Source organism: Geotrypetes seraphini, chromosome 2 (assembly GCF_902459505.1).
Source record: "Geotrypetes seraphini chromosome 2, aGeoSer1.1, whole genome shotgun sequence".
NCBI lineage: Eukaryota > Metazoa > Chordata > Amphibia > Gymnophiona > Dermophiidae > Geotrypetes > Geotrypetes seraphini.
The window spans coordinates 152,733,927-152,749,512 of NC_047085.1; the positions used below are offsets into that span (position 1 = coordinate 152,733,927).

The 15,586-nt window shown below is 41.2% G+C and overlaps 1 protein-coding gene across 17 annotated transcripts in view; it reads left to right on the forward strand.

The window, feature by feature from the left end:
• PTPRM (protein tyrosine phosphatase receptor type M) overlaps positions 1–15,586 on the forward strand; it is a 1,237,515-nt gene that overhangs the window by 1,191,192 nt on the left and 30,737 nt on the right. For 10 of the 17 annotated variants that reach the window (XM_033934018.1, XM_033934031.1, XM_033934023.1 and 7 more), the window contains 2 exons: positions 3,952–4,125; positions 12,052–12,114. In XM_033934018.1, coding sequence (XP_033789909.1) covers positions 3,952–4,125; positions 12,052–12,114 — 237 coding nt within the window. The remainder of the gene's footprint in view (positions 1–3,951; positions 4,126–12,051; positions 12,115–15,586) is intronic. The other 7 variants (XM_033934025.1, XM_033934034.1, XM_033934027.1 and 4 more) reach the window with 1 other exon arrangement.

Sequence of the window (15,586 nt, forward strand, 5' to 3'; positions counted from 1 at the left end):
ATGACATGCTGGGGAGGGTAATAGTTCCTTCTTTTAGTAGCATCAAGGTTATACAAGCATGTTAATGATGGTAAATTAAATTAGCCAGAGTTCAATCAATATGCACGGAAATGGAAGCTTGTGTGAGAAGATTATGGCATGAAGCCCGAGGAAGGAGGCAGAACAATGGCTGCAGCGGGCAGCTGTGTTAAGTTATTTTTGGGAATGCCATGGCATCTGTGGCTCCTCCCATTCCAATGCCTATAATCCATCCTATCTTCCCCCACCCTCACTGGCACTCATCATTATCTCATATTTGCCTTCTTCCCCTCACCCCTCCCTGTGTCTCATGCCACATTCAAAACCTTGTCCATCATATATAGAATAAAGGGCCCCCTTATTTAATTAAATCTAAGCATATATTTCTGCATAATATCTGTAAGTTTTTCCATCTCATAAATCCTCCAAATTTTTTATTGTTATTTATATTGATTTTTATGTTCATTTACAAAGAAATGAAATAGTCCACTGCTTTTAGGAATCTGCCTCTTATCATAATATTTAATTTCTCCAGATTTTGAAATGGTAGATTTTAAAAAAATAAGATAATGCCATTGATCCACCTATAAATGTTGGAAAATCAAATGCAAAATTTTAAAAAGTATATCAAAGTGATTTTCAAATGGCCTTAATCTACTGTATATTTTGTGTACACAAACTTGCACACTAGTTGCAAACTTGGGTGTACAGCATTCTAGAAATAGGGGATATGTGGGTATTTTAACCATTTACATTTGTAGTTAAGTTTCAAAGTGAACTGCCCTAGTAGTTCCAGTTTGAAAATTGAAGGGGTAAGTTATCAACATGGTCTACTGTTAAATCAAGTTATTTTACCACAACTCAGGCTATTAAAGCATGAGGTCTCATTGCATAAAATGGGATCCTGTGCTAAAATAACCCAACTTGTGGAAAAATGACCCAACTTAAACAGTAACCCACATTAATAACTTCCCCCCTAAATAGCAGAAATAGCACATGTATAATTCTTACTTTGAAGTGATGGAGTAGTAGTATTTGATTTTATTATTTCTGTACCACTTATAGCCTAAGTGGTTTACATTCAGGTACTCAAATTCCCTATTTGTCCTGGTGGGCTCACACTCTATTGTACCTGGGGCAATTGGGGATTAAGTGATTTTCCCAGGGTCACAAGACGCAGCATTGTGATTTAGAGCAATGTACTTCAAATCAGAAAAGCTGGGCTTCAAATCTCATTTACATACTTTATTATCTTTGGCAAGATGCCTCACCCTCAATTACCATTTAGACTGTAATCCTTCTGTGGTTAGGGAAATGCTCACTGTACCTAAGAATAGCCTTACTGGGTCAGACCAATGGTCCATCAAGCCCAGTAGCCCGTTCTCACGGTGGCCAATCCAGGTCACTAGTACCTGGCCAAAACCCAAGGTGTAGCAATATTCCAGCATCTCAAAGAATAGCAAGATTCCGGAACCCCAATGAGAACAACATTCCAGAGCTGAGACTGTGATGTCATAATGCCTCCTTCCACAGTGCCTCAGAACAAACCTCAAAAGTGATGTTACAATGGCTTAATTGTCCTATACTTGGCTCACGTAAGAACATAAGAATAGCCATACAGGGTCAGACCAATGGTCCATCAAGCCCAGTAGCTCGTTCTCATGGTGGCCAATCCAGGTCCCTAGTACCTGGCCAAAACCCAAGGAGTGTAGCAACATTCCACGTAACTCTACTTGAGCTGCCAATATAGACTTAAGCTAAATATAAAATAAATAGAATTTGTGCCAGTGGCCAAGGAGGGGTAAAAAATAGTTTATACTCAAAAAGAGGCAAAAAAAATAATACAATGGTCAACAAGATGGTAGAAGAATGATGATGATGAGATATCAGTATGGCACATAAAAAGTTTTGTTAAATGAACACAGTTCACTTGGATGCCAGCAGCTGGGATGATTACCATCTGTATGGTAGTTGAGTACATGAACAAGATTAAGCATCACTGTTTTATTATTTTTCTTTGGCAAATTATATTAATTGAAATTACATCCCTGATGCAGACATCTGCCAAAACATGGCTGCGTCAAGACTGTGTTCATATAATAAAAATTATTATACACCATATTAATGTCTCATCATCATCACTCTTCTACTATCTTGTTGACCACTGGGGTAAAAATAATACATGCATGAGTCAGTAGTCAGCCACCATGGTGAGGCCATGGATATTTAGTGCCACTATCCAGATCATGATAATGCAGTCAGAACTGGGACTTATTCAGCTAACATTTCCACTGAAACCAAACCTTGGGCTGTGTCCTTCCCCCTCTCCTGGGAGGAGCCATCTCCATCCTTCCATTTCCCCCTCTCTCACTGAAAAGGAAGAGCCATTCCTCCCTCTTCTCCCCCCCCCCCAATAACAACAACAGGAGGAGACTCCTTCCCCCGCCAGGCCTACTGTAAACCCTGGTAGTCTAACCGGAGCAGGAGCCAGCCCCAGTCACTGTTGTTCCTTCCATCTCCACCATCAAAATATCCATGGAATTAGAGCTGGCATAGACAGGGGTGACTGCTGCTTGGGGAAATCAAGCTTTTAGATGAATTGGAAAACAGATATAGTGAAGCAGGCTCTTAGTCCACTATCTACTGTTAGATTTACACATGCTCACTTTGATGAACATTGAAAAGTCCAAATTAATGATTTTCCCCAACAAGGAAGGACTTTCTCTATTAACTCCTATTACATTTAAAACTCAATCTCTTCAAGTTGTGCCCTCTGTAAAACTATTAGGAATCATTTTTGATAGTAAGCTCAATTATCATCTTCATATCAGCATAGTGGTCCAGCACTGCTTTTATCGGCTACGAATGATTAGGTCCATATCCAAATTGTTAGAGCCCACTTCTCTGAATATTTTGATTCACCCTCTTGTGATTTCCTGTATTGATTATTGCGATGTGCTCTATAAGGGCATAACTAGAAAAGAAATAAGACTCCAAATTATAAAGAACACAGCAGTCACTCCCCTCCTCTATAAAGCTCATTGGTTGCCAGTAAAACACAGAATCGCATACAAAATTCTTTTACTAACCTTTAAAACTAGACAAAATAGTCAACCCGAATTTATTAATAATCTTCTTATTCCCTATAGTTTTTCTAAGACTTGAAGATCATTTTCTAAAAATCTTTTATCTTTTCCGTCTGAAGTTTATCAACACAATGAGGTCTACCATTTTCTCTGTCAGCGCTCCATCTCTTTGGAATAATATTCCAGCCCACTTATGGGAATAATCAACTCTTCACCATTTTAAGATGAAATTAAAAACATTTCTTTTTCTTGATGCTTTCGAGACCTAAATGTCCTTTTAGGGCTACATAGTTTTATTCTACCTTTTGACACCCCTCCTTTTGTTTTTTTCCCTATATGTTCTTTCTTGTTACTTGATAATTGTAGTTCTACCCTGTTTCCCTTTTTGTTTCTGTTTGTTTTTAAATTGTTTTTAATAACTATTATTTTAATTGATGTATTGTTATCTCATATATATTTTTAAGATAATGTACACCGTCTAGAAGGCTGATTGGGCGGTATATGAAATTTTAAATAAACTTGAAACTTGTCTATAGCAGGGCTGCCCAAGTTCAGTCCTCGAGATCTGCTGGCAGGCCAGGTTTTCAGGATATCCACAATGAATATGCATGAGAGAGATTTGCATACCAAGAAGGCAGTGCAGGCAAATCTCTCTCATGCATATTCATTGTGGATATCCTGGAAACCTGGCCTACCAGCAGATCTCGAGGATCGGACTTGGGCAGGCCTAGTATATAAGATTGTTGACCTACTACAGTTTCTATGACAATGACAACAATTCATCAGGCAACCTTTCTGTTCTGTGCTCTGTTTAGGTGCATCTAATATTCCTCACATTTTTCCTTAGACATTAAACATGGTAACCCCTACTCTACGAGTGGAAGATTGCAGTATAGCACTTTTACCCAGAAACCATGAGAAGAACCGCTGTATGGATGTCCTGCCTCCAGACAGATGTCTACCTTTCCTCATTACAATAGATGGGGAAAGCAGTAACTACATCAATGCAGCGCTAATGGATGTAAGTGCATTTCCGTCATTTATTATACTGGCTTAGTTAATGCTGATGTTTGAAAATAAAAATGGATTAGCAATTTACTCTTATAGCTGTATATTCAGCATTGTAAAGTACAGTATACTCGTACAAGCATACACGTATCGGTGTTCTTTAGCTGTGTTTCATAGCGCAGCAGGATAGCTGCAAATTATATTCAGAGCTCTATTCTGTATTTTGTATTTTATTTTTCCAGAGTACTAGTAGTGTTATCAATCTTAATTTCTGTGATCCTGTTATTATATAAAAAGGCTATTAATTTTAAATCTATAAAAAAACAAAACTAGCTACCTTTTTTTTTACCTTAAGGTATATCTAAGTCATGAAACAAAGAGCGATTTAAATTGTCCACCCTATGCAGTTATAAATGTGTAGTGGAGCTGGATCTGGGTGCCTCTTTTATAATGGCACATATAGGCTCCTATGTTGTTTTTGTAAAATAGAGTTTCGACCAAAATCATTCAGTGTAAGAATGGCCACACACTATTACAGACTAAAGGGACCAACGGGCTAAAGGGACCACCATCTTAAATTAATTTTTTAAAAACCTACAGTTTATGAGAAAGGGACCTCAGTAACCTTGCACATCCTTCATGCATTCCATAATATGAAGTTGCTAAAATCTGGTGGCTATGAATTAAGTCATAGGTGCCCTCTAAAATACAGTGTTAATATGGCTATGTGTCCAAAATAAAATGTGACTTTTAAACCAGAAAAATTATTGATATTTGATTGTCCATATACTGATCACTAAAATACTGTACTACTAAATTTATCCCAAACTGCTCATTTATAGGGTTACCAGATTTTCGGGAATGAAAATCCAGATCCATGGCCCCACCCCATTCCGTCCAAGTCATGCCTCGTTCTGCTCCAGCCACGCCACCCCCCTCAACCTGGTCACTTGTTGGGAGGGCATCTGCGCATGCGCTGGTGTGATGCGTTGCACTCATGCGCATGACATCACCACATTGCATCCGTGCATGCGCAGATGACATCATGGCATCGCTGTTACCAGGAAAGCTTTTCAAAACCCGGACAAAGTGCCAGGTTTTGAAAAGCCATCTGGACCCCCAGACATGTCCTCAAAAAGGAGGACATATCCGGGGAAATCTGAACATCTGGTAACCCTACTCATATACAAAGCACTTAGGAGTAAAGCCACTTATCTTGTATTAGCATACCATCAAAGCCATTTGCTCTTCTTTTAACACCCAACTATGCATGGGTTTCATGTTACGTGCATCAGGGACGGGTTGTCAGATCAACTGACTTTAACCCTTGTTTTTCCTGCTTCTACAAAATTATGTTGTTGGTTCTTAACTTGTTAACTGAAGAATGGCATGCACTATTCACATTGGCATCAAATTCCTGAAGTAGCTTCATTGAAAAAACTTTAATGGCATTTTTTTTGCTACTTCAGCTTGTCTGCGGTGTTCTTTGCTCATATGTTTAAAGACAATAGACTATTTTCAGTCCAATTTTTTATATGTGAGTTTGCAAACCATTGGACCCCTGAGGAAGGCGTGTTCGTCGAAACACGGACCGTGTAGGATCCGGTTGGATTTTTATCACAGTATTTTTTTATCATTGTACTTTTTAAATTGAATTTTCATGGTTTTATATGCCAGTGTTTAATAAATTATCTCCAGAACATGTATCCACAGTTTTTGTTTTTGGTTTCATCGGTGGATTGTTTTCACTGTGGATCATTGGGTCTCCCCATTTTTCTTTGTTGTGATTCACAGTTGCCCCCAAACAAGGACCTGTATATTCAAACTTTTTTGTTGTTCAACTCTGTATATGCTATGGAGAAATGAAATCATTTTTAATATACTGAATATATGTGCATAAATTAATATGGTTGTCTATATGTGTATGGTTTGTGGTTTATTACACTGACTTAATGTATCACCTTTCCCAGTAACATGATAAAGCAGTTTACTTAAAAGTATATTGAAATCAGCAAGGAACACCAGTTAATATAATAACAGAGAGAAAAAGCAAGAACAGAAAAATATATTAAAATATCTGGATAAGTATATTAATATAGACAGTGGTTCATTGCTTCTGGACTGCCCATGGACTGTCATGATAAACACAGTAGTCAATATAAGCAATCTGTTCACTTGACTGATTTAAAATTAGACTGACTGATTTAAAATTAGAAAATGACACTTCTGTTCAAAAAGGCATTACTGGTCAATATTCAAAGCAATTTAACCCTTTATTTGGCATTGTTGCTCAGAAGCAGCATTTGTTTCTAAGTCTCTTATGGGAGATCTCCAAATGACTGTTTACTTGGCACCGTTGCTCTCTTCAACATCAAGTTACGTAAAGCAGCCAGTTAAAGTGTTAAGTGGGCAAGAGAGGCTCTGGCCCACTTAAATCATACTCAGTAGACTGGCTGCCGATATTCAGTGACACTTAACTGGGCAGTGCGACTGAATATCAGCTCTGAGCCAGCCATTTCTAAAGAATGCAGGAGAAGGGCATTCCATAGGCAGAGTTGATGAGGAGTTAATGTCCACAGAGCTAAGCAATCAAATAGGGCTACATAAATAGTGCAGCATTCAGCACTACTGACGATGACATCTTCTTCGCCCAACTCACTGAGCTCGGCGTCTAAGATACAGCACTACTTGGTTTCACATTCTTCCTAAGCAGTAGATCCCAATGCGTGCTACTCGATACTACCCTATCAAAGTCAAAGCCTATCAAGTATAGGGTACCACAAGGAGCACTACTATATCCTCTGCTGTTTAATCTCTACATTATACTTGTCCTGGATATAGCTCACTAACACCAAATCAGGATTCACTCCTTTGCCGACTACATCCAACTATACCTACCACTAGGAGAGAACCGTGACTCCCAGATTGCAAAACATTAAAACTGTCTCTCAGAAATCAAAATCTGGATTCCACAAACAAGCTCCAACTAAACACCACAAAAACTGAACTCCTTTGAATCCAGCTACATATCAGCAACACTTCCCGCCTTATGTCCCAAACAGACCCCTCCGCTCCCAGGAGGAATCGCGTATTCAAATACCCCCTGGTCAGAGCCTCCAACTAGAAAGTGCCAGACAAAGGTCATACTCTCATTTCCCACCAAAGTACTGAAATCAACTACCTCCTAACATCAAATCCCTTAATGGACTTTTTAGCTTTAGAAAAGCAATAAAAGCCCACTTCTTCACCTAACTCCTCAGGACAAGCTAGCATTCAGACTGTTACTCCCAAACCACTGTGTTCGTAATAGATATTCAACCGACTCTCTACCTGTGCATGCTTCAAGCTCCAAGTGTCTACTAATCCAGAACAGTTGAACTAGACGCATCTCATGGTTAGGGTTCCCAGATTTTCCTTTTGGAAAATCCGGACCCCTAGCCCCACCTCCAGGCCCGCCTAGTCCTGCCCATTCCCACGTGCACATGATGTCATTACATGACAGCCGCACATGTGTGGACTTCATCCCTGCCCGACACAGCATTTCGAAACCCAGACAAAGTGCCGGGAAAATCTGGACATCTGGTATCCCTACTAATGGTACCTTATTGCCTTAGGGGCTCATAATCGAAAGAGAAAAACGTCCAAAAACTAGCCTAAGTCGGCACTTGGACGAACATTTCTCAAAAACATCCAAGTGCCGATAATAAAAATGGGTTTTGGACGTATTTCTAAATGACCTAGGCCTTCATACTGCCACTGAACGACCAAAGCTAAACAGGGCGTTTCAGGAGGCATGTCAAGGGTGGGAGTTGGGCGGGAAATGGGCCAGCTTAGACTTAGTCGTACAGCATGTATAACCGAAAGTTATACAGCCTACGATCGACAAAACTTGGACATTGTGACTTAAACCATGTAAAACATGGTCTAAGTCACAAAAACCCACCTAAAGTCACCAGACAAGCACTGCAAACACATAAAACAGACCCCCCACACACTACCCCAGTGATCACCAACCCCCCCACCCCTATAAAAAATTTTAATCATAACTTTAAAATTCTGCCTCCAGACCATCATCACCTGGCCGCCTGGCATAGGAAAGCCTAGTCGTGCTGCACAGAGGCATCTTAAACCGTCTTGGGGGTGGGTTAGGGACCCATAGAGAGATGGACCCATGCCCATAAGCCCCTGTAATCACTGCATTGATATTGAAACATGTGCACTCCCCTATACACCCCAAAACTCTTTTGTACTGGCATTTAAGTGGCTCCTGCAGCAATAAGGGCTATTGGGGTGGTAGATAAGTGGGTCTAGGGGATTCTGGAGATGGTTTGGGGGGCTCACCGTAACCTATAAGGGAGCAGTAGGGAGGAGAAGCCATGGCACCCTTTTTGTGAGTTCACAGCAGTGCCCTGTAAGGTACCCCACTATTTAGGTGGCATGTCTGGGTGTGCAGTCCATCACTTTGCAGACCCCTCCCATGTCCAACAGGGCTTGTTCTAGGCATTTTGGACTTGAACAGAAAGTTGGATGAAAATGTGGTATAAAGATGGACGATTTAGTGGCTTGGACGATCAGATCGGCAGGACATATAATTAGATGATTTTCGAAATGAAAAAAAAGTTGGACATATCTTTCAAAAATGTGTCTTAAGCTCTTTTTAACTTTGGATGACTTGCGAGATGGACATAAATGGACTTAGACGTCCCTTTTGATTATGCCCCTCTACATCTTCTGTTCCTTGTTGTTAATTGTTATTTGTCTTATTGCTAACTGTTATGTATGTTACCATGTAACCCATTCTGAGCTCCTTGGGGAGGACGGGATATAAATCAAATTAAATAAATAAATAGCAGAAGGGTTTAAGGATTGGCGGAGAAGCATGCTTTGGAGTTCAGAAGTAGGAGTACGTAGATAGATTGGGCACATTGTACTAGCATTGCCCCTTATGCAGATTCCGGCTGATATTCAGCCAGGACCTGTATAGGTAATGGTGGCCAGGTGTATTGCAGTCAGACCCAGATATTTAGTGCCACTTCTCAGACATGGCCTGATATTCCCAGATTAAGAGCTCACCAGGGATAGAGAAAATGCCTGTATATGATGTATCCAGCGCTGCACACATCTAAAAGGCGGTGAGGAGTAGCATAGTGGCATAGCAGCTATCTCAGCACCCTGAGGTTGTGGGATCGAATCACAGCTCTGGGCAAGGCACTTAATCCTCCATTGTCCCAAGTACAAAATAAGTACAGTACCTGTATACAGTGGTGCCTCGCACAGCGAACGCCTCGCACAGCGAACGCTGCGCACAACGAACTTTATGTCTTGATTCGTACAACGGACTTCGTTTCACACAACGAAGTCCGGGGTTCCTGCGGGGTTGGATCGCAGCGGGGTTGGTCGAGCCGCGAGGGTAGTCTCCTTCTCCTTACCTGCCCTGTCGCAGCACACAGCCGAACGGAAATCTTCCCGATGTTAGCGCTGACGTCGGAGGGAGGGCTTAAGCAAAGCCCTCCCTTCCTCCGACGTCAGCGCTGACATCAGGAAGACTTCCGTTCGGCTGTGTGCGGCTGCGGCAGGGCAGGTAGGAAGAAGGCAATGGCGAACGAAAGAGGGGGGAGGGGGCGGTCCGCCCCGAAGAATGTGCACAGCTGGTCAGGTCCCCCGATCGACCGACAACAGGCCCGGCCGACAAACCTCCCTGCCCTGTAGCCGCGAATCTAAATTACCTCTTACAGCAGCTTCAATAATCCAGCTGCTGTAAGAAGGTAATTTAGATTCGCGGCTACAGGACAGGGAGATTTGTCCGACCGGGCCTGTTCTGTTGTCGGTCGGGTGCAAAAGTGCCACAAAGGTGGAGGCAGGGAGGGAGGAAAGGTGGAGTGGAGAAGAAAAGACGCTTAAGGGGGGAGAAGGCCGCTGAAAGCACATGTTGGAGCAGGGGATGAGAGGGAGGGAGAGAAGGGGAAATATTGGACAAGGGCAGAAGGGATGCTAAATCATAGGGTGACAGGCAGAGAGAACAACAGGAAAAAGAGTGGAAGCAATCTTGAACCCTGAGGGTGAGGGCAGAGAGAGGTGGTGAGATGATTGATCATGGGGAGAGGGACAAAAGGGAATAGAGATGGGATAGGAAGATAGTGGAAGTAAAAGGACAGGGAGATGTATGTTTTTAGATGTATCTAAATAAAAATAATAACAAAAAATTTATCTTTTTTATGTCATCTTAGCATATTTTATGCTGCAGAACGAATTATTTTTTTTTACATGTATTCCTATGGGAAAACGCGTTTCACATAACGAACGTTTCACATAACAAACTTGCTCCTGGAACCAATTAAGTTCGTTGTGTGAGGCACCACTGTATATGTAAACTGCTCTGAATGTGTAACCACAAAAAAGTGGTATACAAGTTTAATTCCCTTTCCCTTATAGAAATAAGTAGTAGTACTAATAGATTTGGGGGACCATTTTCAAAAAATTAAAATGTCCAAAAGTTAGCATAAAAGGGCAGTTGGATGTTTTTTCTCAACAAACCCTTCCAATTTGCTATTTTTGAAAGCCATGTTTTAAACAGATTTATATTATGGTTGTCTGCAGCGTGTTTAAATCTGAATGGGGGGTGGGTGGTGATAGAGGCATGGTTTGGACAGGACTAGGGCAGGCTTATGATTTAGATGTGTTTTGTAATAATTAAACATTTTAGAAAATGTCCAGGGCAAAATTTGAAAGTTTGGGGTTAGACCTGTTTTAACAATGAATATGTGCCAAAAAAAGGTACCCAAACTGACCAGATGACCACTTGAGGGATAAAGGCATGAGCCCACACACACACACACACACACACACAAACACACTCCCCCAGTGGTCAATGACCCCCTCCCACCCCCTAAAAATATGAATGAAACTGTACAAACCTGCCTGCATGACAGCCTAGTAGAGCAGCAAACAGGTTCCTAGAGTATCCTTGTGGGTAGTGTAGTCAACCATAAACATGGGGACTCAGGTCCTTACCCTACACTTATGGTGGACTATGTGAGCCTTCCAAACCCACCCAAATTCCACTGTACCTACATATAGGTGACACCTGCAGGCATAAGGACTATTGGGGGAGTATACATTTGGGTCCAGTATGTTTTGGACTTTGGAGAGCTCACCGTTCATTATAAAGCAGTTATGATGAGATTTGTACCTGGACCATTTTATATGAAGGTGTACTGTGTGAAGGTGTACTGCAGTGCCCTCTGAGATGCTCCACTGCTCTGCTGGTATGTTTGCATGGACAGTCTATTAAAAATGCTGGCCCCTCCTGTTTTGTGCATGGGTTTGTTTGTTTTTTCAAAAATGGTTCAAAAAGATAGATGCACCGAGGATGAGCACATCGGAGAAATGGCCATTTTCAAAACAAAAATGTAGACATTTTTCTGTTTTGAAAATGGTCATCTTCACTACTGAATTTTTGTGTGTGTTCCGTAAAATATCCAAATTCGGATTTGGACGTCATATCAAAAATGCCCCTCCAGGTATCTTGGATCCCTCACTAATATCTTCAGACTCTTTCCCCTTAGATATTTGGTTATTTAGGACTGAGTCAGCACAGGAGAGTTCAATAGTAGCCAGGATGTGGAAAAATTCTTGGATAATTATCATGGAAAACTGTTTTGTCCTTCATAGTTTCGGAGCATTTGGGAGCCCTCTTATCTCCTAAGGAAAACATGGTTTTGTAGCCTTGGACATCAGGGATACATGACCTCACTCCCAGTGCCCAGATTTATTTCCACTTCATTCCTGAATATGGTCTTTTCCACAATACCTTTTCTCCAGGACAGCAGACCTCTATGTTTTACCTTGGGCTCAGATCCATATGTGTCTCCCTGTTCAGACTCCTTTCAGGGTGACTTCTATTAGCCCAGTGTCACAAGGCTACTTTCTCTTTCTCTAGGGAGACTGGAAGAGACCTGAGCAGGTGACTTTCACAACTGTTTCTGGCAGGGAATGGAAGAAGGTAGGCCAGGTTGTTACAGACAAGACAATACTATTTCCTCAAAGCAACAAAACTGAGGGAAAGTAGTAGACCTCAGGTGTTCTGGTGGTTGTGTCAGATTTAGTTTTGAATGGAGTTCAACCGCAAGACTTGGCAGCAACAGCATGAATAGCACTATTATCAGTTAGATGAATTTTCTGACCCAAAAGTGTTTGGGATTCTGAAATGTAAGAATTAGAAGAAGGGACTGTGGTTCTACAAGGGGTCAAGTAGGGCATCTCCATAATTAAAGGTCATATCAGTTCAGCAAAACTCCCAGACATGCAATATTCTAAATGAGGTCTCATCAGAATCTTATACAGGGGCATCATCATCTCCGTTATCCATCTGGCCATTCCTCTCCCTACGCACCAAAACATTCTTCTAGCTTTTACTTTCACCTTTTCTACCTATTTGTCCACCTTAAAATCATCACATACAATCACACCCATGTCCAGCTTCTCTTTTGTGCACAGAAGTTCTTCACCTGTACTGTTTCCTCGGGTTTTTGCATCCCAAATGCATGACCCTGCATTTTTTAGCATTAAATCTTGGCTGTAAAATTTCAGACCATTCCTCAAACTTCACTAGGTCTTTCTTCATGTTATCCACACCATCAGGGGTATCTACCTTATTGCAGATTTTGGTATCATCCACAAAGAAGAAAACCTTACCAGATAGCCCTTCAGCAATATCTGTTATTAAAATATTGAAAAGAAGAGGCTCAAGAAATGAACCTTGTGGCACACCACTGATAATATTATTTTCTTCAGAGTGAGCTCCATTTACTACTACCCTCTGTTGCCTTCCACTCAACCCCATTCATTCACTTTAGGGCCCATACCAAAGGCATTCAGTTTATTTATTAGTTGTCTTTGTGTAACCATGTCAAAGGCTTTATTAAAATCTAAATACAACACATCTAGCACTTTCCCTTGATGCAACTCTCTGGTCATCCTGTCAAAGAAACTAATCAGATCTGTCTGACAAGACCTTTCTCTAGTGAAGTCATGTTGCCTTGGACCCTATAAATACACTTTTGTGGAGAGGGGCCATATTTGCCCTTCTCCAGACTTTTGCAACCATTTGCAGCTCTAGAGAAGCATTGAGAAGGTCAGCCAGTGGAACCTCCAGAGACTGATCTCCTTGGGTAATTTTAAAAGAAAACATTTCTCAATGCCGAGTATGTTCTTTCCATTCTAAGAGTGGTGTTTTGTTCGACTGAATCAAGCTTTCTGTTTTCAATGATTAAAAAAAAAAATAATTAATTATTGGTCACCTGTGAGATGTTTGTGAGCCTCCATGTCCTTCTAAATTCAGGGATAGATCTTTTTTTTTCTACTGGTATATCCTAATAAGTCACTGTGGTTTTAAGAGCCTCAATTACAGGAACAGTCAAAGAGATTATCACCTTGAACCACACCAACAACAGTTGGCAAGTGCCAGAGGGCTAACTAGGATGGGCTGGGGTGGGCATCAATGGGAGCTTCACTAATTTGGAACATGAGGATGTTATTGGCCAGACTTTACGGTAGATATCATTCAAACAACAGGATGGATGGATAGACTGGAGTGAGGTTGGACGGCAACTTCAGCATTTGGAACCTAGGACAATACCAGACTTTACAGCCCAGAAATATCAAAGAGAGCAAGTTAATTTAATCATGTATTTTTAATTGGTATAACATATGGGCACACTGTATGGACCATTCAGGTCTTTATCTGCCATAATTTACTGTGTTACTATGTTACATAGTCAAAATGCAAGAGTTCTTGTTGGCAGAGTTGGTCTGTCTTCCAGAGTATACTAGTAGGATAGTACCCTTGCCCTTATTGCTCCTCTTCTCTAAGTGCATTAGCATGGCTCTACAGGTCTGAAGGGTTGATACCTTAGGTGTAGGAGTTCTGAGAGCTATCATGACTTCCACCCAGTCTGAGCAGAGTTTAGGTACATCCCTTTTGTCTGAATTGGCGTGGCATGGATGAAAAGAAAGGGAAATTTGGTTGTGCCTATTAACTTCTTTTCCTTGAGACCTGCCAGACCAATCCAGAACCATTCATGGCAGTCGAGGGTTCTTGGTCTGATCAATTCAGAAGTTATGAACATGCCTCAAATGCTGGCACGTAGAATATATGCTATTTTTCTCGCCGCTGAGGCCTCCCTTTCTATAGAATCCTGCCTGGGAACAGGGAGTTCTATCAGAGGAGGTGGGACACTATGGAGAGAGGTCTTGAGTGGTAGGAGATGTGACATGCCTTTCACACTGCAGCACTTGAGGAAAGTTTGAAAGGCTAAGGCAGGAAGGTAGACTGAGATGAGAATGGGAGGATGCCAACCACAAGGACGGGACAATTGAGTGCCACAATGGAGGACTGTTAGGCCACATGTTGGAGATCACTGCCTTAGTAAATGAAATTATCTTTCTAGGTTAGTGATCATGAACTGAAGAGTGCACTAGATTTGCCTTTAGGGGTGAAGTGAAAACCTAAAACATGAGAATTGCCTTCAGTAATTTTAGCTTCAATTATAGAATGCTGAAGAGCTGAAGGCAACACCTGCCCCCTATAAAGGGAGTAGAGTAGTCAGCTCAGAGCTATTTTTCTACTGCTACATCTGCTAGCAGATGGACATAATCCACTTCTCTAGACTGGTATGGCAGTACTCAAGGAAAGGAAATTAACAGGTAAGACCAAATTTCTATTACTTCAACATCTGCTTGAAGGCTTTGTTGAAGTGCTCAACCAGGCCATTGTTCTAGAGATGATATACTTAGATCCACAGCTTATTCATTTTTAAGAGAGGAAATATTGTTTCAGGATACATTATACAAAAGGTATTCCCTGGTCTGTGAGTACTTCCTTGGGTATTGCCATTCATGAAAAGATTTCATACAGGACATTTGCTACCGTGGCAGTATTTGTATTTCATAGTGCTATGCCTTCTGGATTGTGAGTTACATAATCCAAGATCACCAGAATTGCCTCATGTGGCTCATTTTAATGATTCAACTAGATCCATGGCCTCTCTTTTGAATGGGGTCTCCATGATGGGCAAAGACACCAGAGGGGCAAGTTAGACCCTCGCAGGACTATTCAACTGGCATGTCAGGCATGATTGACAGTACAGTTGTATTTGTCTATACTGGGCCAGTATGAATTCCCAGGTTTTCTCTTCCCTCATATGCCCCACCAAATAAATGGTTGTGAGCCGGCCTACAATAGAGTTGGGGGTACTAATAGCTATTCTGGCTCTTTCCCTTTTAGGGTTCCTTTGGTTACCCTAAAGAGTAAATCTTGTTTCATTATAAAATACAGATTTTGTTGACCAACAACATGTGTTTTGATCTTGTAGTTGGATCTCTTGTTGTTGAGCTAAAAAAAAAAAAAAAAAGCAAAAGAATTACCTTAGAGAGGGTTCTTGGTTGTCTACAGTTTCCCATCTATTGCTTAAACA